General features: G+C 52.0%; 2 protein-coding genes across 5 annotated transcripts; both read right to left on the bottom strand.

Annotated features, from left to right (window-relative positions):
* Positions 1 to 13,261: 13,261 nt before the first annotated feature.
* On the bottom strand, positions 13,262 to 15,632 carry C14H8orf33 (chromosome 14 C8orf33 homolog). Of its 2 annotated transcripts, none has more exons than XM_072349334.1 (4): positions 14,878 to 15,632; positions 14,659 to 14,749; positions 14,424 to 14,570; positions 13,262 to 14,287 (listed from the first exon to the last, which is right to left on the bottom strand). In XM_072349334.1, exons 1-4 carry the CDS (start codon positions 15,232 to 15,234, stop codon positions 14,103 to 14,105), a joined length of 780 nt encoding a protein of 259 aa, XP_072205435.1. In that variant the 5' UTR covers positions 15,235 to 15,632; the 3' UTR covers positions 13,262 to 14,102. The 2 variants fall into 2 exon arrangements, with proteins under 2 accessions (XP_072205435.1, XP_072205436.1); XM_072349335.1 differs by having other exon boundaries at positions 14,659 to 14,746.
* A 58-nt stretch (positions 15,633 to 15,690) lies between these two features.
* AMDHD2 (amidohydrolase domain containing 2) lies at positions 15,691 to 21,849 on the bottom strand. 3 transcript variants are annotated; one of them, XR_011905287.1, is made up of 12 exons: positions 21,591 to 21,849; positions 21,384 to 21,520; positions 20,970 to 21,109; positions 20,545 to 20,599; positions 19,945 to 20,157; positions 19,079 to 19,167; positions 18,605 to 18,749; positions 18,256 to 18,363; positions 17,745 to 17,813; positions 17,083 to 17,184; positions 16,762 to 16,905; positions 15,691 to 16,663 (listed from the first exon to the last, which is right to left on the bottom strand). XR_011905287.1 is itself a non-coding variant. In XM_072349333.1 (11 exons), exons 1-11 carry the CDS (start codon positions 21,671 to 21,673, stop codon positions 16,817 to 16,819), a joined length of 1,230 nt encoding a protein of 409 aa, XP_072205434.1. In that variant the 5' UTR covers positions 21,674 to 21,849; the 3' UTR covers positions 15,691 to 16,816. The 3 variants fall into 3 exon arrangements, 1 of the variants encoding a protein (XP_072205434.1); XR_011905288.1 differs by having other exon boundaries at positions 15,691 to 16,645; XM_072349333.1 differs by having other exon boundaries at positions 15,691 to 16,905.
* Positions 21,850 to 22,733: the final 884 nt, after the last annotated feature.

Below are 22,733 nucleotides of genomic sequence, written 5' to 3'. Positions count from 1 at the left end.
CTGCCATACTGGGGATGGGAAGGGGAGAGAGGAGAAGCAGCACCACTGGGCTGCTCTTTGCCTGTCTGGTTGCAGAGCTCTTTGTACGCTGACAGCTCCAGCCTGAACTCTCATCTTATTTGCATGGGTGTAAAACCCAAATGGCTTCAGTGTCCCAAGCTGGACTTAACACCTGAATGAATAAGACCAGGGCTGAGCTGTGGCAGTGCAAATGAGCAAATCAGCAACCTGAATGAGCAAATGAGCCCTGATAGAAAGGGACGTCCTCTTCCCAGCTCACTGCCTCCTGGAAGATGGGCTCTCTGAATGCCTTGTCTGCAGTGTGCTTGGGAGGCACCAAGAGCCCTCCTCCACTCTCCCCACCTTCCTCTGAGCTGACGTTGCACTGGTGCAGCTGCCAAGGAAAGAGCTCTAATTATAAACTGGCAGATACTTGGTGTGCCTGAGGAAGGTTACTTCAGCTGTCAAGATAACCTGATGCTCAGGGGCTCTGTGTCAGCTCTAAATTGCCCTGACAGAGGATTTGGGGTGGCTTACCTTGCAGAGCCAAAACAAGGCTAAACTGTATCATTACACATGCATACCGTACACACATGCTGCATATGATATGATATATTGCATACAGATAGTGCATCACAAACGTCGCTGTGAGGGAGTACTTAATGAGCGTGCATATGTAAACCACCTTCATCTGCTTTTAGTCCATGAAACTGCACAAACGATTCATGTGAGCTAAAGCAGGAGGAACCGAGCGAGGATGCTCTAGAAGAACACACACACCCGTGTCTCTGTGTGCACACATTCATCTGCACACTACATCAGACTAAAGCATGTCGATGGAGTGTGGCTGTGCAAAACCGAGCTCCCCCAAGCTGTGGATTACAGAAGTGTTCTCTGAGTGCATCTAAGTGTTGAGCAATGAAACAGCGGAGAAAAGAAGAAACCCAAGCAGGTGCTTTTTAGTGGCTGAACAGCACAAGGTAGTCACATTCTTCTCTTGTTTGCACAAACCTGTTACCCACATTGCTCTCCTACTTTACCCAAAGTGGCCACACAGCCGCCTGGTGTGAGAGCACACCCGGGGCTTCCATAGGTGTGATTACTCCCCTTCCCACCACCTGGGTCATGGCAAACTTAGGGCTGAGCCCACTCTCAGTCTCTTCAGCTCTGGTCCGTCAGCATGGCGGACTCTGAGGGATGAGCCTGCATGCAGTGGCTCTGCAACAGTAATGAAGCCTTTCCTATCTGTACCCAGAGCACAACACCCAGCGTGTCTGCACAGCAATGGAGGACAGCTCAGACAAGGCAGACCAAGCTGCAGTGCCTTGCATGGCCATTGCACTGGGAAAGACCCCTCCATTTCCCCAGACAGGACACAGAGTGAGTGATGGAAACCCTTGCAGACATGCCAAGCAATTCAGGTCACTCATGAAAACCTTTCTTCACTGGCCCACACCAAGGAAGGAAATGGTGCCACCTGTCCTTCAGTTCTTCTCCTGTGTGGCCTGGGCTCCTGCCACACATCAGAGGAGGAGAAATATCCCAGGACTATTTTGTGTTCCCCCACATCCCCCATTCTCACAACATCACCCTTCCCTCGCCCACTCCTGCAGCTCCTCGCGCCTCCTGCAATGGGAACCACCACCACCACCAGGAGATGCCAGCAGCTCTCCTGTCACCCCAACCCATCGAGGACACATCTGAGCTTAGAGCAGAAACAGAGCCCAGGAGAGCAAGAAAATAAAGGAAGGAGGTTGCAAGGAGAGATACAGCCAAAACAGGGGTGCCCACGGAGAGCTGTCTTTACCAGTGACCCTCACGGTATCTCCTGGAAGCAGTCGGGTGCTGTCTTCTCCTCACATAGGGGTCTGTGTCTACCGTCTCCTGAACCGCTTGTTCTAGAAGCAGGACAAAGAAAGATACAGCTCTGTTGATAAGCTCCTTGCAGTCTTCAGCAGGCCCTGCAGAAGTTTGTGTGGCAATAGTTGCTGGTGGGGTTAAGGAGGTTAAGAATGGCTGCCTCAAGTGCTGCATCCCATGTAAGTGCTGTACTGACCCCCTATCCTTGGCTGAAAATACCTCTATCCTCTCCAGCTTGATTATGATTTTCCAGTGGGTTGGTACGTTTGGAAACCCAGCACACTGACCTCCTGAAATCACAACCACTGCACAGCACAGGGAGACCACAGCCTACACCCTCCCCAAGAACCAGGAGGGCTTTCTGCAGCCATGATTTATCTGGCCCCACGCAGGCAGAGCTAGGGAGTCATTGGCTTCCAGCACACTCACTGTCCTTATGTGCACACAGAGGAATGGCCTCCAAATGGCTCCATGGCCATGCCACTGGCCTCCCTTCTCCTTCATGCTGGCCAATACAGCTGACCTGATGAGTGCAGCATGCCCTCCTCCAGCTCCTGAAGCTATCCTTCCTGCTTTCCTAGGAGGTGCCTCACCTGCTCTGTTTCTCGCATTGGTTCAGGCAGCATAGAAAAGCACAAAACAGAATGGCCAGAAATGGGCCCCTTTTTGGAGAGCTGCCATCAGTGCGTTGCTGTTCGGGCTCCTCCTTGCTCACTGGTGAACTGAAAATCTGTGCCCGTGCTTTGTGTGTCGCACACACGTTTCACCCCTGTCTGATGGTGCACACACAGTTATTGTGTTAAATGCGTGTGCAGGTGACTTAAGTCTGTGTATAAATAAGCTGAGGTTTCCAAACATAAATGTGTAGGGTTTACATAAAGAGGAAGGAAGTGGGTGAAGTGGCTGTACCTGTGTGCGATAAAGCAAAGGAAATTAAAATTATGAGGGCTTCCTTCCCTTGAACACACACAATACTAAATTGCTGGCAAGCTGCTCAAGTCATTCAACACATGGCCCAGCTGGTCGGAGAGCTGGCTTTGCAGTAAGCTTTTGGTGAGAGGCTCCTTGGGACATGAAGATCCATCTCTAGAGATGCTGCAGACCAAAGGTAAGCGTTTGCAAGGATGCTCACAATAGTAGTATACCCATTTAAGTATTTAAATGGTTGAACAGGCAACGCTGGTATTCACAAGTGACTGCATCTTTCTAGGACACACACAGATGGGATGCCAAGTGCAGGCGTCCAGTGCAAATCACCCACTGTGTTTTCCTACTAACGCTAAAGGGGGAACAACCAAACCCAGGGGGAGGTGAAGGAGGCCAAAGTAGGTTTGGAGGTGAAAAGGTTTAAGTATTTTCCTCATAAGAACAGCACCTGCACTAATCATATATTGGTACTGATAAACGCTTTTCTCTCAGCGACAGAAGATTTCTTCTAAAACAAAACATGGATTTAGTTATTTCATATTGTTAAAAACCAAACAACAAAACACTTCTGTGGATGATAGTAGCAAAACATCTAAAGCTTCCAGAAGCTGCCACCAAAGGTAGCTGTCGACTGCATGTTTTTGAGGGCTGGTTGGGAACCCATGGGTTGTTGAAGGGCTGAGACAAGCACGAACCCCACGCGGCCCATTGTGGGAAGCCCTCCTTCATTTGACCAGCCCTGCCCACTGAGGACTCAACTTGTGATCTCACCACTTCCAAGTGAAGGAAGGGCCTCTTTGTAAGGGGACAAGGTAAACTTTGGTTTAGGAATCAACGACACCCCCCGTGCCTGGCAGATACGGCACAGCACTCACAACTGGACTCTGAGCGCTAACGAGGAAGGAACCTGAACAGTTGGCTGGAAGTACAGGTGTTCATGCACGAGAGGGCAAAGCCAGGAGTGTTTCACCCCGTCACTTCTGGTTGAAGTGGCAAAAGCACAATCTCAGAGTTTGGCCCAACTCACCAATCTCTTCCACAATATTCTCAGTGCTTCCAGGAGTGGTTCTCTCCTGTTCAGAAACAAAACAAAACAAACAAAAAAGAATAACAACCTCAGGTGGGTGCCTCCTTCACCTGTCCCTTTGCTCTGAGAGAAGAGCAGGAAGCCCTGGGGCTTTTACCCATCACTACAATCAAGACCACCGGCACCACAGGAGCGGAGCTGGAGCCCTCCTGCTCTCAGCTCCCTTCAGCTGCTGCACCCAGCAAAGTGGTCTCCATCCCATCCAGCGTGAGTCCTTCAGTTATGCTGCTGTGCAACCACATCCTGAGCAAAGTCCTTCTCAGGTCTTTTTTTTTTCCTTAAAAAAGCAACACTCGGAGACATGAAAATTGGCGCTGCATGCTCCAGAGTTTGGCTGAAAGAGCAAAGAACAGCCACTGCTCATCCCTCCAAGAGACACCACTGGCATGGCTGACATGCACACAGAGGAACGACGACAAACAAACTCAGCAGCCACAGCACAGAGAGAAGAAGATGAACCGGGAAAGGAAATGAGGCAAAATGGCATTTGAAGCTTCACAGAACTTCTCAGTGGAAACACGGATCATGGTGGTGAGCGTTTGGGGCTTTGTAGTTTGGGATAATAAAAGAAACCGTCCCACTGACTTCAAAAGATCAGAACAAAGAATCCTTTCCTTTACCGTCACAGGGAGAAAAGAACACAACTCTGAGTTGCTTCACTCTACATGCAAGTACCATTTTTGGTCCCATCCGTGTCAGACACATGCTGCTGTCACCATCAGTGCCCTCTGCTGCTGACAGCCCCTCGTTACACTGCAGCAGCTCAGACTCACCCTTGGGCACAGAGCAGCTGAACACAGAAATCACCTTTGAACCAACCCCAAAATACCTTCTGGGCTCTTGACCGTGCCTTGCATGTTCTGTGCTCATCCTGCTTATGGCAGCTTGGAAATGAAAGTGACTTAAGGAAGAGGGCTGCATAGGAACAAGGGAGGCACAAACATGCAGGGCTGCAGCCAGCTGCCACGCTTTGCTCTCCCTCAGCAAATAGCACTGAGCACTGCCAGCAAAACCGCTGCAGCTACAGACCAGGAACAGGGATACAAGTGGCTCCTGAGCTCTCACACGAGTATTTAATGATAAGGACGTGTTAGATTGTTTTCCTAGAGCCTATGGATTACAGCGGATCAGCTGCGAGCCCAGCGCCTGCCCGCTGATGCTGTGAACAGCAGGTTTGCATTTCGGGTCAGCTCTCAGGCGGGAGCCCTTTGGGGTCACTCCTCATAGGCTTGTAAAATAAATCTCTGTGCTCCACTCCTGAATCTGTTTCTCTTGTCTCCAAGCACAGCCGTGGCTTACTAAGTTTCCTTGCAGGGAGCTGATGCGAGGAGTCACGTTCTTTACCCGCACGGCAGGCACTAGCAGCTTGATCAGAAACAGATCTTCAGGCTGAGAAGACTCTTGCTGGGTGCCCAGACAAGTTGCTGCTGCTCAGGCTTTTCATTGAGCGCTGTCTGCTCTCCAGAGGTCTGTTTTTATTCAGTGGTTCATCCTAATGCAGGCAGGGTCTTCAAACAACCCCCAGAGGCCATCTGAGCAGCCCAGGGAAAAGCTGGCCCACCAGGGCTTCCCACTGCCCTCCAGCATCCCAAACCTGGTGCCTTCCCAACTCCAATCAGTGCTGAACTGAGGGAAGAAGCGGCTGAACAAAGGAATGGAAAAATACAGGGCAAACAGGAAAAGCAAACCCAGCTATCTCCCCCAGAAAGCACTGCAGAAGCCTTCCTTCTGGCAAAGCTGTGCTGTGACATTAACTTGACCTATCTGGTTTACAGACGGCCAGTGGCTCCTAATGTTGGTTGGGATATCTGAACGGGTCACGCTGGCAGGGCCCTGCATTCCTGCGGGGGCCTGACTGTAACTCAATGCTGTGCTGGCCGGGCTGCCCACACAGCAGCACCCTGCCCACCGGAGCTCTGCACCACCAGGTGGAGGGGCAGGCAGCGGCTGAGGGCAGAGGGGATGCTGGGACCAAGGCTGGTTTCAAACAAAGCAGCTTTCACGAGCCGTGGGTTTTCCAGCTGCTCCACAAGACGCTGCCCTCTGACACAGCCTCACAGAAACACCAGGATGCCCAGAGAGCAGAACCTGAACAAGAGCAGCAGGAGGAGCAGACCACAGGGCCTGACGAGCTGCTGGTGTAGGACTCAAACCTGCTGGCTCCCCTGGGCACAATCAGCTTATAGGGAAACCACAGCAGCTCCTCCTGCCAAGAAACTGCACACAGGATTAGCACTTCCCTCACACTCACTTGGTGTTACGTGGTTATGGCTGCCCCGGCTCCCAGCAGCTTGTGCTTCCTAAATCCCAAAGGGCGTCTGATGCAGAGCAGGCATTACAAAATCGAGCTCAGGCCTGTCAAGGAGCTGCCACCCACAGATGTGCCAGTGCCACTGGGCATGGCCAAACGCAAGAGGGTTTTTGCTCCATCCTTCCTCAGACTCACTACAAGAGATCAAATGGCCACATCTCAACACACTACGGTCAGCTGGGCCAAGGCATTTGCTGGTAGCAAAGCAAAAATGACTTAGAACACCTTAAGAGTGCTTTAAACTGACATACAGATCTTCACACTCGAGTGGGCTAACAGTAGCACACGATAGACAGCTTCAGTAGCTCTGCTGAAGAGAATTCGACCCCTTTCTGGCAGTTCCCCTCACTGAGTTCTTCCAGGTCGCTCCTCGCTGTTCCTCTCTCACCACTCTGACTTGCCCCCTCCCCATCCTGCGGGCTCTCTGTGCTCAGTGATTCCCTGCCCAGTTGCCCACATACCGCGTTGGCCATCAGTCCTCTTTGTTCACTTTGGGGAGGCTCAGATTGATCCATCCCAAGAAAGTGGCACCTTTGTCCCACCGGCAGAAGGAAGTCTTCATCCTGTCTAGGAAACTGCCTTTGGGCTTACGATGGTTCCTCAAGGGGCTTAACCCAGCCTGGCTCCATGTCTTGCTCCTTTAGAGCCCCCTGTAATGCACCAGCATTTCTCTCAAAGCCCTTCAGCTGTCCCTGACCCGGGGACTGATACGTGATGGACTGTAAATCTGTCATTACACATTCTGGTACCGCTGCTCATTCCGGTGATTTGGATAGCTAGCAACCATGCTGGATTCCCTTCTGATGACCCAGAGATCTTGAAACCTGGTTTATCAGAAGGGAGGCAGGCTGGAACAAATGGCGCTGCTGGTTTATCTGTGAGCTCACTTTGTGTGTTTGCCAGGGCTGGAGAAACCCATCCCTTCTGGCCGGGCTGCTGAACGCTCACATTTTTTGCAAGGAAACAGAGCTAACACACCGTCATCCCCAGCTCACTTCCCTGCGTCCTTCAGGTTGCAGAGCCTCGGCCTCATTCTCTTCATCTGGCTTTCTCCCAGATGTATTTGAGATTTAGACTGATGCTTTCTGAACTGACACTGAACTGGACGTTTGTCCAAAGGCACAAAGACCAACACTATCTGAGCACACGATCCCACACATGTCTGCAAAAAAGGCATGGCATGGACAGCCCTGCAGGACTCCAGCAGGTATCAAATGGAGAGGAGGTGTGTTTACTGACCTGTGTTTATTAACAACTGGACTGGATTGAAAAAGGATGCCACAGAAGCCAAGTCAATAATTCAGGCATCCACTTGAAGAGTTACCTTCTGCCTGCATGCAATTTCCTGAGATATTCAGTCAGTTTCTGTACTGCCTTTAAACCAGAGTGATCAAAGAACGACCCTGCCCAAGTAACAGGCATTTTGTTTTCAGACTAAAGTATAGATTTGCTCATCTGTTCATCTCTTTGGTAACTTATTTAGCTGGGATTAAAGGGAATGGGACATTAAATGTGTCCTATTCTCTCTGGGACACAGGTATGTCCTGATAACCCTGAGTTTAGTGGAAAGGCCCTTTTTCTTTTGCTGGCCCATTGGTCACAGCAATTAGGCAGATATATGGGCCGCTTTTGCCTCTCTCATGAAAACCCGAGAAAAATCTATGGCAGCAATTCAGAAGCAATCCAAAACAACTGGCAAGGAGAATGCTGAGCTAATTAGTGTGAGCAGAGTACTGCTCCACTGCCTGCTTCCACCAGCAGCTCGGGCATCCCTACCGCACAGTGCTGTGCCACAAAGGGGCCATGTTAAACAGACCCACACATATCAAAGGCCGTAACGCTGCCACTGCAGAGCAGAGCGTGGAGGACAAACTGACAAGCCAGTAGGATAAAGCCATACTGATATTATTATTGGTATGATAGTAAGACCTTGCTCGCCCGTTTATGGTCATTTTCTGCTGCTGCTGCCACCTTGCCTGCCTGATCTCACCAACACCTCATCCAAACAGCCAGATCTACCAAACATACATTCTCACATCTCACCTCTTTCAGTTTAAAGCCATCTCCTATGTCCTATAATCATCCGACTATGTAACAAGTTGCTTTCCACCGAGGGTTTTCTAAAACCTGTGGCTGCGTTGAAAGACTTCCAGATTCTGCCTGGTCCTAACAGAACACATTCACTCCCATTCACAGCACCGCAGCTTGGCTGGAGATCTATTTTACCAGCAAGTAGGAGGCCCACGCCTCTTTGCCATCTGTTACCATTCATTTTTCATTGCTTCTGAAAACAACCTGAGCCTGACCCTGCTCTGATTTAACTCGATGAAGCAGGAAGCCCTTGGGATACATTTTTCCTGCACAATCTGCTGACTGCTCTGTCCCACCTTCACCCAACCACCCTCCTGCACATTGTGGCATTAATTCCGACTCTCCACTCGCTCTGTTTTGGCTGCCATGAGTTCTCCATGAGAACAGGGAGTCTCTGGAAATGGCTTTTAGTTCATTTAGTGCAGTCACGTGCAAAACCAAATAGAAATTCATGAGAAAACGGGTTCTATCTTACTAGACAACGGGCTGGATGAGCGCAATGAAGGGCAGACACCCCTAGATCCTTTTGAACACCTGTTTAAAAAACAGGAGAGCTTTCCCCAGTGGAAAACAGGATACCAGGAGGTGTCTGCACTGAGCGACCAACCATTGATCAGTGTCTATTTAATAAGTTTAGTACCTCCAAAGAATCTGCAAGGCGTCCTGCTGGCACCACTTCAGTTATTCTCAGTCTGCACAGGTCTGCACCTGAATGCCTGCCCAGCCTGGCTGGGTGGTGTTTTCTCTCTCTGTTGGAGCAGGTTTCGTGCCACCTCCAGCAGCACCAGCTGCCTGCTTTCTCAGAACCAGGCAGGAAAGCCAGCAGCAATTCTGGATGTTCCTGCTTAAGGCTGATGCGATGCCTAAAGGAGCTTTTTGCTGCAAGCCATCCTACCTCTGCTAGACAACACCGAGGATTTCATTTTCCAGAGATCCTAACTTGGCACCTCCCACCAACCTACACTCATATTGAAAGAGATAGGAGATGCTCAGAAGGAAAAGAATGCTATTCCTTCCCTGAGCAGGTCCTTCCTTGGCCCAGGAGAGGGGAAAGCCCTCATATGTCCAACCAGGCCCGACTCTGGTGTGGCACAGCAGTGACACCTCCATCACACCACGCACACTCAAATACTGCTCCAGAACCATCCCAGCACACTTTGCATGGCCATAGTTAAAAACTCTGCCTTCCCAGCATTAATGCTGTTCCAAGTGACGTCAAAAAGCTTTCCATCGTACCTCAGTAGGAAGATGTTATTCTGCAACGGTGTGTTTTCATACGAAAAAGCATTGCTATTTTTGATCTGCCGGGGATCTAATGAAACTAATAGCATTGGCTCGAGTAAATGAAAGGTGCCAGTAAATAAATAACCCCTGGAATTACTGCCTCCACTCATGCGTCCTGCACAACAGTCTCACATTTCGTATGTTTGCCTCTCTCCCTCCAAGTGGATGCATTGATTCCAAATAGCTCAGGCAGCTCTTGACGAAGGAGGTATGATGGACTCTCGGGGAGCTGCCTGGCTCCCCAGAAAGGCTGTTTATAGCAGCACCTTCAGTGCTATGAGAACAAACCTGTCTCTTGTTTCTTTGGCAAGCTGTGGTTACCCACACTGATGTCTGTCTCTCCTCTAAGGGGACGGCTTCGTCCCGCAGTTCCCACCTGGGCCCAGAACGTGCTCACTGACACAGCGCGGTGTTGGCACTGCAAGATACGTGTCTCAAGAATGAAGACCATAAACAGCTGCTAGCATAAAGTAACACAGCCTTGCATAGCTGCCGTGCAACTCTGTCATCTCAAGGGCACAATCTGATGTATTGCAATGAGGATAACGATAAAAATATAAAGGCATGCATCTTGTTCCATTCCCTAAATAAGTGCCTCAGCCAAGCAAGAGAATTTTTGCAGGTTGCCAATAGCAACTCTCATGTTTTCAGAGTACAGTGGGCACCACCTTCATGCAAAGCAGAAAATTACCCTCTCATGGCTCAATAGCATGTGATCAGTCTGGGCTGGGCCAGCTGTCAGCAGAGCTCCCGTGCCCAGCTGGGCCATATCCTGGCCTGAGCAAAACGGCCGGTCGGAAAGGTGGGAGATGCTTATAGATAAAAATTTGCCTGATCACTTCTGCAGATAAGGAATGAAACCCGTTTCTGTTCACACAGGAGGGAATGTTATTTAGGTAGATACACACCCGTGCATAGATCCTAATGTGAACGTTAACCTCTTATACTTGCAATGTATATAAAAGTAAGGTCACGCTCTGTTTCCTCTCAATGACTGCTCAATGTTGCAGAAATATGGATATGGAAGTCCTGCTATTCTTCAAAATAGTGAGGCTTTCCCCCCATCTCTTTCCCATCCAAATTTATGGGCTGTGCATTTCCACAGGCTCAGCTCCCAGGCAGGAGCTGTAGGTCTGCTGGGGCCTGAAGGTTTGGACTGGCCTCGTACCTGAACCCTTGTGTGGCTTGCCAGATGTGGAGAGTAAGCTGCCTCCTTTCCTGAGTGCTCCACAGCTTCAGATGCAGCATCGGCACTTTTGTGCTGGTGATGGTGGGACTGCTGGTCATGGTGGCCCTCCCTTTTCCTGGCGTCTGTTTCAAAGAAGACGTGGGTTAACCTCTCCAGGTAGTGCTCCAGCTCCTCCTGGGTGTGCTCCAGTTGTTGGCCAACATTACTGGGAAAGAAGGAAGAGGAAGGTGGAGGGCTTTTGCCTTCCAGCTCTTTCTTGACCTCCTCCACGTGCGGGTTACGCTTCATTAGAAAAACCACGATGACGAACAAGATCAGGCACAGATACACAACCCAGACTTCTTCCATCTCGGTGGCTAATGCTTGTCAATGTACTCAAAGGGAAAAAGACAGATGTGCCAAACGATGCAGGTGTGTCAGTATCCACGGGAAAGGGCTGCTAATCAAAGCTCCGCAGTAACGTAATGTCAAAGTTCGATTTCCTAAAGCAATGCGGTTTGCAGACTTTCCTTTGGATCCAAGAACGAAAGCAGCGCTGGGCAGCAGAAGTAAATTTAAGCAAAGAAAAAAGAACAGTTTTGTCCTTGGAGTAAAATCACTTCAGCAGAAAGACAGAGGATCATCTGTCACATCCCAGAGATCTGAAAACAGCAGTATTCCTCCTTAAGAAACTGCAGGTACAACGCTTACTACTCGTCAGAAATCTTTTCTCCTTACGTGGGATTTGAGTTCTTGTCTTGCTTGAGGAGGTAAGGTTTTCTTCTTTCTAATTCAAAGAGAATATAAGACAGGATTGGGTTTTTCCTCCCCTGTGGAAGATCATAGATTGCTTTATCCTTTGGGGGTCATGAGATGCCACCTCCACGGTGCACACCCAGCACTCCACAAACAACTGTCAGAAGGGGATATCAGTTGCTTGAGTTACAGATTCAGCAGGCCCGGTTTTGTTGGGAGAGGAGCTCCCGGGCCTCGGGAGGTGGTTCCAGCTGCACTCGGTGGGGATCCCTTGGAGAGCCTTTGTAGGCTGCTCCGCAGCGGTTCTGCCCCCCAGCTGCTCAAGGCAGAGGACAGGCAGCCCAGGGACCAATAAATGCATTTCCACTGACCGAGCCTGAGAGGGGATTGGAAGAACTTACAACCAAAGCCAACAGCCAAAAGGGAAACGGACAAAAAGCTGCCAGGACGGGGCCAGCCTGGGAGGTGGGAGGGCAGCCACCAGCCATCAGCACCGCTCTCCCCTCAGAGTCAGGATCTACATGGAATGGGATTGCGTTTCCTAACCTTTGCTAGGGGATCCTTTTACAGATGGGGCTGCCAAGCCTAAAAGGAGCAGAGATCGCACCCAGCCCGCTGCTGCCGCTGTGTGTTAATGCACTCGGTCTCATTCTTCTGCTGCAGAAACAACGTCAAAATTCCTCACTTCATTCCCAGAACCGAGGTCCCTGACCCTAATAACAGTAACCCAGGTCAAGCATGGCAGTGCAGAAGTCCTAAAAAGGAATATGTGTAGGCCTTGCAAGTCAGTATATGAAAACCTCTGAAAAACCACAGCAGCCTCTCACCTATGAAAATGGTTTGTTTTTTCCCTCTGCTTTCCTCGCAGATAACATGGCTGGGTTAAGTCACACTGAACACTCATCTCACTGGTACCTCCATTCTAATAGTGAATACCCACAGAAAAGAGCCCAAAGCAAGAATGTGTGAGAATGCTTCCTAGAATGCTCCTGCAGCCCCGCACAGCACAGGAAGGCACCACACCTCACCAGTTCTCCTCTGGAAAAAGAGAAGGAAAAAAAGCCACAACTATTTCCTGGGCATATTCTGCACAGTCAGCGAGGTAAGGAAAGAACTGCAGTCCCGAGGTCACATACAACATGCTGCTGACCTTAGTAAATGGCATGAAAACATTGTAAGTTTGAGAACAATGCAGCTTTCGTATGCTTAATCCTGGAAATAAAATGAACACCGGTTGTTCCAGTGTCAAAATGCCTGCAGTGCTTCCCAGCGAGCCACGAGGATCAGCTGAACTACTGGCTTCCAGATTCGTCTCCTCTCCATATTCCTACTCACTGCACACGCTACTCATGTTCAGTTTCTCGTTCTGCCTCGACTGTCACAATCTGACACATTTTAAACAAAAAAAAAAACCACCCTGGCAGATGCAAAAAGCCACTTAGTAACAAAATCCGTTTCTGTTTGTAGGCAGCACGAGGTTTGGGGCTTTTTTTCCAAGTCTTTCTCTGTAAATGTTTCCCACCAACTCTCAGCTGCTCACAGCACACACTGGAATCTGCCTACCCTCCCATTTCTTGCTCCTCATACAGGATGACTGACTGGACTATAAAAAGGAAGGAAAGCACCGCGCTGCGGGTCCACCCGATACCCTGTTTCCTTTTAAAGGACTCCTGTTCCTCCAGCTTTTTTAGGCTGAGTGGGGAAAAACTTCTGCACGAATGCAAGAGATGGGCTGACGGGCTGATGCAGAACAGAGAGAGGAGACAAACATTCAGCTGATCAGAAAGCAAAGATTTAATACAAATTAAATGCAAGAGCACCTCGGGGCTCTCACTGTTCATTTCTGCACCACCCAAAGTTCAGCATACAGCTGAGTTACCCTCTGAGTCGCTGCTGGTTGTAAGTGGGCGACTTCAAAGTGAGCTGGTTTCAGGAACACAAATCTTTCCCTGACTGGAAACAATTGCTCTGACATCCCTAGGCTGGAATGCATCAGCACTTGCTGTTCTCTTCTAAGTTCAGCGGCTGCCAATTAAACAGATGAAAGAGCAAAGATGATTCTCACTCATTTTCCTCCCAGATTCTGAACATTTTCACTCTATTAGACACACACACTGCCCTGTGCTTCCTTGACACCAGAAGCTGCATTTGCACAGCTGTCAGGTGGAATGGATACATCCAGCCAGCCAGTGTGCTTACACTGCCTCCCCTCTTCTCCCTTTGCAGAAGCTGGGTCTTCTTTACAGAGCATTTCTTTTTATGCGTGTTGCTTCCTCCCTTGCTAAGAAAGGCCTGCTCTGTTTAAAGGCAATAGGAGAGTGGGAGAAGCTCCCAGTATAAAAGACATTCTTAGGTTAAAAAAAACCAACAGGGCCTTCCAGACTCCATGCTGCAGAGGTGACATTCTAACAGCGTGAGGACTACTGCAGTAGATTGAGTCTTGGGCTCACATGCCAGGTTGACAGACCTGTTTTGCACCTCCGAAGGCACTCAGGAGAATCCTTTCCTTAGGAGAAAAGCAGAGGTTCCTCAATAACATTTTCCATTGCAGCAGCATTCTTAAGTTTACAAGAGTTCTGGCAGAGTCTGTAGCCACGGTTTCAATCTAAAAGGCTGTCCTAGAAGAAATTAAAGCGAAACTCTTCTTGAGAAACCGTGAACCTGAACGCGCCCGTGTCAGACGTGCCGGGTGATTCTGGAGGGGATCCTGCTGATCCTTGGCTTTTCCTGCACGCTCCGGAGCGCTTCCTGATGACCTGGCATTTCTTGTTCTGCACTTCCACGATCTTGGCAGATTTTGCATCTTAAAGAGGGGAGAAAATAGCAGGGAAGGATTTTTAGCACCTCACACGGCAAGCTCCCGCACTGCAGAGCTCTAAAGAGGAAGGGACTTTGCTCCCAGCCTACTTCATTTCCCCCTGCATGCAAAGTTTTCTTACCTGACAGCATGAGCTTCAGCTGTTTGCACAGCTCCTCCTCCATCTTCTTCCTGTAGTCTCCAAATATGGTTCTCATCACCTGACGCTTCTTTACCAGCGGAGCCTTGTCACTGCGCAGCGTCTTGATTGCACGGAGAGCCTCCTCGGCTGAAGCAGCACAAAGCAGAAATACCCCAGTTTAAGGTTCCCCGAACCCTCCAGCAAGGGAGATTCCTCACTTATTAGAAATACTCACCCTGCTTGGGAGTGGATTTCTGTGTCTTCAGGCCGATTTCCAGTTGTTCCACACACCAGTCCACCTCTTTCTGCAGCTGGTCATCTGCCTGCTATGAAACAGAAGGAGCGTGAGGAAATAAACCACCCCAAAACGAGAACAGCAATTGCTACACGGGAGAAAATCCATCTGTATAAAGGCGGGACTACCCAGAATGGGGTCCCACCGATACTTGAATACCTGAGAGATCTCATCCTGACGGGCTGCATCTTCACTCCGGCATCCATTAGCTTCCACCTTTGCCTCCCTCTTGCTCTCAGTTTCCTCTGTGCTCTTTTGACCGACAGACGCATTTTGTTTCTTCTTCTTCTTCTTTCGTGTAGCTCCACCTGACGCTGATTCCTCTGTCGCTGTGTTACCCCCAGGGCCGCTCTCTGCCTTGGAGATCTTTAATGTAACCCGGCTTTCATCCTCTCTGGACGCGCTACTTGCACTTTGAGCCGATTCCGGCTTCTCCGAGGCTGAAACCGGCACCACATCCACTAACCCAGCAGGCACCGCATCGTCCGGCGCTTCACAATCCGCCGCACGCTCCATATATTGGCTGGCTGGAACTAACGGGCCCAAAGGACGGTTTTCTTTAGGGACAGCAAAGGGAATCAGGTCGGAACGTGGCTGCAGGTGGTGGCAGAGGCGGCGCACCTGGGGCCGGGGCCGCGATCAGCCCCAGCTGCGGCTGGAGCGCTCGGGGCTGGGCCGTGCCTGCAGCGGGACGGCGGCACAGCGTGTCAACCAGAGCGGGACGGCAGCACGGCGTGTTAACCAGAGTAAACCCTTCCGTCTGCAGGAGGAGCGGCCCACGCTGCCGCCGCCCGCTCAGCCCGGCCGGCCTCGGAACAGCAAACCACGCCGCGCCGCTGTCCGCCGCCCAAAGGCGTCCCCGCGCCGCGCTCCGCCCTGCGCCTCCGTTCCGCCCGCACCCTCGGCCCGGTCCTGCTTTAGATTCCCTTTTATTTTCGTAACGCTTTTTATTCACGTTGCTTTTTTCCCTACCTCCCACCAACAGCCGAGAGGCGCAGCGCAGCAGCGCAGCCCCGGGTGCCGCTCCCGCATCGCCCCGTCCACGAGCAGCCCCCGGAACGGCGACAGTCCTGCACGGAGCTCCCAAACGTCAGGGAACGAGCTGACAGACCAATGGTGAACCGGACAATAACGAGCACAGCAGTAACGAGCCACCAGCGACGGCACCGAAAGGCCGGAACGTGTCCGCAGTTCCATCATGAGCCGCAGGGCGCCCTGCAGCCACCAGCCGCCCACCGCCCATCTCAAGTGCCCTCTGCAGCTGGAGGCGGCGGGGGCTGCCCTGAGCCTGCAGAACGCAGGCAGCACGCAGAGCTGAGAGGAACGTTGATTGCTGGGGCACGATGGCAAGTGTCGGCAGACAACATCACGCCGTGGGCTCCACGCCCATGCAGAGAAAAAGGCACAAGGGACCAGCAATGCCTCGTTTCCCTGGGTTTGATCTCTGCCCTGAGGATTCAACCCACATCGATTCACAGCCCCAAAATGGCACCAAGTCAGCGAGCTGTACCAGCCTCAATCCAGAGAACGCAAGAGGGACGAGCAGTTGGTCAGAACGTGGTCCTCAGCTTCCACCAACACAACAGGAACTTCGTAATGGGAAGAGCTGTGAGCTGAACTGGTGGCTGCTGACATCCTGCCAGCTGCAGCTGCCCAGGAGCAAGGCAGCACAGAGAGGGATGGACATGGCTTGAGTCTGCCTTAGGCACAGGCAGGTCGTGTGCTGCATAACAGTGCAAAGGCTGGGACAGCTTCACACTGCTGTGAGATGGACACGTAAGCACCTCTGTCTGGGGGCTCCACGCAGGACAGCTGTGCAGTCCTTCAGGTCTCTCCAGAGACTGAGAATCCTTCCCGACACAGATCTGCCTGCTCTCCCCACTCCACCAACTGAGCACCAACAGAGTCATTGCAGGCATGGCTGTAACTGGAAGCAGTGGTTGCGCTGGAAAACACAACTCTTTGGTATGAGGCTCCTTCAGGGGAGTTGCAGGAAGGAAGGGAAAACAAAAGGAAACAAGAAAAGAGAAGTGGGGTGGTTACCAAAGCTGCTAATCACAGTGGCAGGATGCCTAGGAAGGCACGAGGCAGCCCAGGGTCACATGCCTAAGGCTTCCCGTCTCCAGACTTCCTTGCCCGCAATGTACGTGGCTTGCACATGCAGGCTATCATCCAGTATCAGGAAATCTGCACCAGATAGGAGAGAAAAGAAACAGCCGTCAGAGGAACAGAGGAAGAGCAACTGGGCAGAGCAAGGATCCCCAGAGCCCCCATTGTAGCAGCAGATGCAACCTGCATTTGTAGCAGGCCCTGCTTTGCTCCAGCACGCAGAATCCCTCCCTCCCACCATCCCCATAGCAGTACCTGCATCAGAATCATAATTCAGGGTACCCTTCCTGTCTTCAATCCCCAAGAGCTGGGCAGGATGCAGAGATGCTGCCTCCAGTGCAGTCTCTACTGAGCACCCTTGGACAGAGGAGGAAGAGGCGTTAGTGCAGCAAACAGCCCCATCAGCAGAGCAGCCCCAGTCCCTGGCTAAGGCAATTGGAAGCACTGCAGGGACCTTTCTGACAACCAAACCCATGCCCAGGGCCCCAGTGTCTTTGTCAGCACTGCCTATGTCCTGCCCTGGTACAGCAGAGCACTAACATAGATCTGGCTGCTACTGCCCTGAACACTACAAGGGCAGTAGGTGCTGGGAGGACCAGTCACAGCTGGCTGGAGCTCAGGGGGGGAAACATCTCTAAAGGAGACAGTAGGAAAAGGAGAACCTACTTAAGGTATGGGGAGGGGAAAGTCGTTCACCTTTAGGTATGAGAAATGAGCAGAACAGTTCAACCCTAATTAGCGCTGCAGGTTAAAATGAAGCATCCCTCCTAAAGGTGTTTGTGTCCAAGGCCAGTATCACTGATGTCAGCCCTCCTCCTCCTATCTTGGACAAGAGGGGACACCTCTGGCTGGGCAGACACAGCTGGCAAGAACAAGACTTCTCGGGGAGGAACAGCTTGTGGACAATGCTCACCCACCTGTGGCTTCCAGGAAGTGTCGCACACACGTGTCCATGGTTGCCACACTGCCGCTCAGGGTCTTTGTGCCTGGGAGAGAACAGGGCAGCACTGAGCAGAACCCCAAAGGGGCAGAAATCCTGGGTCACAGGAGATGCAAGTTGAAGGGATCTCAGCTATTGCTGAGAAGTAACAAAGAGGCAAGAGTGTTTGTGCTGGCATTGAAGGGAGACACATTCAGATGTCACCGTGCAGCTCCCCTGTTAAGACCAGCTGGACTGGTTCAAACTCTAACTCATAATGTGGGCAGCTGCTGCCAGAGACAGAGGGAGGGAACTGACAAAGGAGCAGCCCTTCTCCAGAATATCTGCCCAGTCTCCAGCATCACAATCAAGTTACGGCGCCCAACAAAACCCAAGAAGGTGGCGCAAGCGCTGCTTCACATTGACAAGCCCTGCAAGGTGTGCTGAGCTCTCCAGGAACAGGCACGAGTGGTAGAACCGTGTCCAGCTCTTTTGCAAGAGGCACTTACCTGCAATGTAGGTGTTCAGCCCATCGATCTCCACCACCTGCTGGCCCAGTGTATGCCGACCTGGTGCCAGCCCCATGCCAGCCATAGCATCCGTCACCAGCACCATGCCTGAGGAATGCAAGGGAACAGGCTGCAGCAGCTTGGCAACTAATCCCACTGCAGCTCTGAGCACTGCGCCATGCCAACCCTCCCTGAGAGGTCCCAAGACATCTCCAGCCACATCCAGCTGAGGCGACAGGCTGAGGATTAGGACTTCTTTCAGACAGCAAGATAGCATGCCATGGCAGCCATGGGAGATGGCACAGCATCTGTGATGCTAGTACCACTGCGTGGGCACAGTATGGCCTACCTTTGGGATGGGCTCGATGGGCGATGCGCAGGGCAGCAGGGTTGGTGTGGATGCCATCTGAGATCATGCCGTAGAAGACCCTCCGCCCAGCAGGAATCTTATCACTTGTCAGCAGCCCCACGATCCCAGGGTCACGATGGTGGAACTACCCAAAGTGGGAGAGGAAAAGATGATGGGTGTCACAGCAGGACTTGCAGGCTGAGACCCTTCCTGCTGTCATCGCTAGCAAACAGTGCCTGGCAGCTTCATCCATTATCAATGTAACCAGGCAACCCCTCCAATTTCAAGAGACTGCTACAGCTTTGACTCTTTTAAGTCAGGCAGTAGAAACACGAAGACAGAGGTTCTGTGCTGAAATCCCACTGCAAGGCCTGGTACAAAACAAGTTGATGATGCAAATAAGCGTTTGTGGGGAGCAAGAGAGAAAGCACTGAAAGGAATGCCCACACAGGACAAACGCCCTTGGCAACTCACCGGCAACATGGCATTGAAGAGGTGAGTGATGAAGGTAGCACCGTGCTGCACAGCCTCCTCAGCCTGAGAGAGATTAGCTACCGAGTGACCTGGAACAGAGAGCAGAGGGACATCCAAGAGTAAAGGTGCTCCATCATCAGGGCTCTGCTCTGAAGCCTCACCCTGAGCTCAGGTGAGACACCCGCCTCGTTGCTGAGCTGTGTGACCGCAACCAGTGGGGTCCAGCAGGAGGTGATTCACCCGAACACATCCACTGGTCACACAGGTCACAAAAGCTGCCCTGCTCCCACAGGCATTGGGGAGAGCTGCCTTCTGGCTGGGCTACAAGTGCCAGGACGTGCCTTTCTGCCGCCCTCAGACATTTCAAGGCTTTATACAGAGAGGCGTCAAAGGAGCAGGGAGACGGCGGGCACGTTTCCAAGACATTCCATGCTGATAAAACATGATCCAGAAAGAAAACGTTGTTTTCCCTAATGGGGACAGCAGATCTTTTGCCTTTCTTTGATTGCCTTTACGTGACTGTGAGACAAGAGACCTCTGCTGCACAAATAGCCTGCTGAATTTGGGGTCGGTTTCACCTGAAGGAAGGGCAGCAGTGGGAGAGATTCAGCTGCTCTTGCAGTTGAATAATGGAGTTATCAAGACTTAACACCAACCTTTGGAAAACAACATCACCTGTCAAATGAGGCCTAAAGCAGCTGAACTTCAGAGTTTGAACCTTTCCCAGCAGTCAGCCTGGACTGACTAGAGGAAATACTACCCAGCCCAACCACACAGAGACACCATTAGAGATATCCCAGCCCTGAGCCGCCTGACCCCATGCTGCATGTGACACGGACAGACTGCGCTGCCTCCCCAGCCCTTACCGAGTGAGACACAGATGTGTCGCTTGGTGAGTTCCCGGATCACTTCACTGCTCCTCTTTATCTCTGGGGCCAGGGTGACGATCCGGACGCCATCCAGGGACCCGTAGGTGGCAAGCAAGTCCTGGAAGGCATTTTCCTCGAAGGTGCGGATGCAGTGCTCCGGGTGTGCCCCCTTTTTCTCCTTGCTGATGAATGGCCCTTCCAGGTGAGCTCCTGCTCAAAGGGGAACAGAGTCATCTTTCTTCCTCGCCCAACCAAGGAATAAGAAACCTGCCGTGTCCATCCTGCTCCAGCCACACTCTTGCCATTCTCCCACAGTAAAGCAGAGTTCAGGTAACTCAGAGCTCAGTACAGCAAACGATGCAGCACCAGCCAGCCCCACTGCCATTATTCCATCAAACCCCATAGGGCTGATGGCAGAGCACACAGCAAAGGCTGCGGGCAGGTTGAGGGAGACAGCAGGTCTGTGCCCACCAATGTATCCCTACCTCCATGAGAGCTTCAGCTCCCAACCATGCTGTTCCTAAAGCAGCTTCTTTTCCTTAAGAAGGACAAGGATAATCATCAGGCACCAAACAGAACGGTGGCAAAATCACTTACCCAGGATACCAGCTCCGTGAGCTCCACCATTTCTTACATCGATCTGGGGAAGAATCTATAGAAAGGGGTTTGTCAGACACCTCACATACACAGTAATGCCAAAGCAACCCAAACCTTGGGCTCACACAGAGCTGCTGCACCACCAGGGACAACAAGCCAAGCAGCTCACAAAGGAAAAGCAAACTGCGAGCCCCACTGTGCAAGGCAGCGACCTGCTGGCCTGGGAAACACTGCTGCCTCAGTGCTCTAAAGCTTACGGGCGAGAAACCCGGGGCTGTTCAGCTCCTTTTGTCCACAGCTCATCCGCTATGGCAGGTGTCTCGTTGTCTGAAGATGAGGCTGCAGAACCAGCCTCGGCCCTTTTGTACCAGCATCAGCCTTCAGCTCTTTGTCACCCTAAGGATAAGAGGCGGAGAGTGGCTCACCTGGTGGTACACGGATGGAGGGGATGTCACCAGGGTGGGACAGAAGGAGGTCACTCCATGGGAGAGTATCTTCTGACCGACCAGCTCAATCCCTGATCTGAAGTCATCTGTAGCCAGGGAGAAATCCACCCCAAAGCCTCCTGTGCCACGAACAAAGCAAAGGGGAAGCTGCGGCCTCCGAAGCAGCCAGGCACGCACTGCCCACAGCCAGGCACACATTGCCCACAGCCCCATCTCCAGCCGGGGCTGCACCTGATGATTCCCAACCCCGAAACACTGCACAAGCATTTGGGGTGAGCAGATCAAGCCTCCAGCTTTGCACGGCACAACCTGGAAGCAAAAAGGCTCCGGCAGCGCTTCCGCCCCGTATTGCCAGTGCAAACCCAGCCAAGGGGCCGCGGCGTGCCCCCTTACCGTTGATCTGCACGTCGATGAAGCCCGGGGCGAGGATGCAGCCCTGACAGTCCAGCCGGATGTCGGCGGAGCCCTTCTCGTCGAAGAAGAGTTTCTCGGGGTTGAGGATCTCGCCGTCCCGCACCCACAGGTCCTCCCTGCGGGGATCCCGCACTCACAGCCCGCACTCACACTCTCACCCCGCACTCTCACCCCGGTCCCACTCACCGCTGCAGGCGGCCGCCCCGCAGGATGCGGCAGTTGGAGAACCGCGCGATGGGAGCGTCCGACACCGATTTGTTGGACGGCATCGCGGGGCCGGGCAGCACAAACGGCGGCAGGTCGGCAGACCGGCACCGCGGAGCTGGAGGTCCGGCCTCGCTCGGGCTCCTCCCGGCGGCCCCGGGCCCACGCTCGGACCAAAGGCCGCGGGATGCGGGACGAGGAGCCGCATTCACCCCGCGGCGCCGCCGCTCCCCTCACGTGACCGCCCTTCACGGCCTCCCAGCCCGGCACGTGACCGGCGCCGGGGCGCCGCCATCTTGGGGAGGTCGCGGCGGGGCGGCGCCATCTTGGGGAGGTCGCGGTTTCACAGCAGCACCCCCACCAAACTCTGTTCACTCTCCATGTCTGCTTGCAGACCTTCCCTTCCGTTCTCTCTGCCCCGTGTTGCCGCAGCAGCGTCTGAGCAGCCCCCTGCCTCTCGTTCTGTGCAGAGCCAATGATCCTGTGCAAGCTCCCTGTGTGAGCAGGGTGCTGCTGTGAGCAACTCTGATGGACCACGGCGAGAAAAGGAAGTGAGATGGTCCGTGAATGGAACAGCCCTCCTGGAAGTTCACTATGGGATCAGCATTTATACCAGGCTTATAATACCACGCTTATAATAATACCACGCTTATAATACCAGGCTTATAATACCATGCTTATAATACCACGCTTATTCCATGTGTCAGTGCCTGTCTGCACAGCAAAGCTGCCTTTTAGTGTCAGCAGGATTCCAGTAAAGGGAATAGAGAATGATGTTAGTTGACAGACAGACAGACAGACAGATAGATAGATAGATTAGATAGATAGATTAGATAGACAGATAGATAGATAGATAAGATAGACAGACAGACAGATAGATAGATAGATAGATAGATAGATAGATAGATAGATAGATAGATAGATAGATAAACACAGCCTGGTTTGGGAACGTGAGGCTAGGAATGGCTCCAGGCGAGTTTTAGGCATGGTCGTTGAATTATCCACCCTCAGGGCACCCAGCAGCACGTCAGTGAGAACAGATTGTGGCTTTAGTGTGGCTGGAGAGACCCCAAAACCAGAAGATTAGGAAATGAATCCTCAGAATGTATCTCAGGTCTGTTTATT

The sequence above is a fragment of the Excalfactoria chinensis genome, chromosome 14, assembly GCF_039878825.1.
Source record: "Excalfactoria chinensis isolate bCotChi1 chromosome 14, bCotChi1.hap2, whole genome shotgun sequence".
Lineage (NCBI taxonomy): Eukaryota > Metazoa > Chordata > Aves > Galliformes > Phasianidae > Excalfactoria > Excalfactoria chinensis.
The sequence above is the reverse complement of the archived record's forward strand: the minus strand, read 5'-3'. Positions and strand labels throughout refer to the sequence as shown.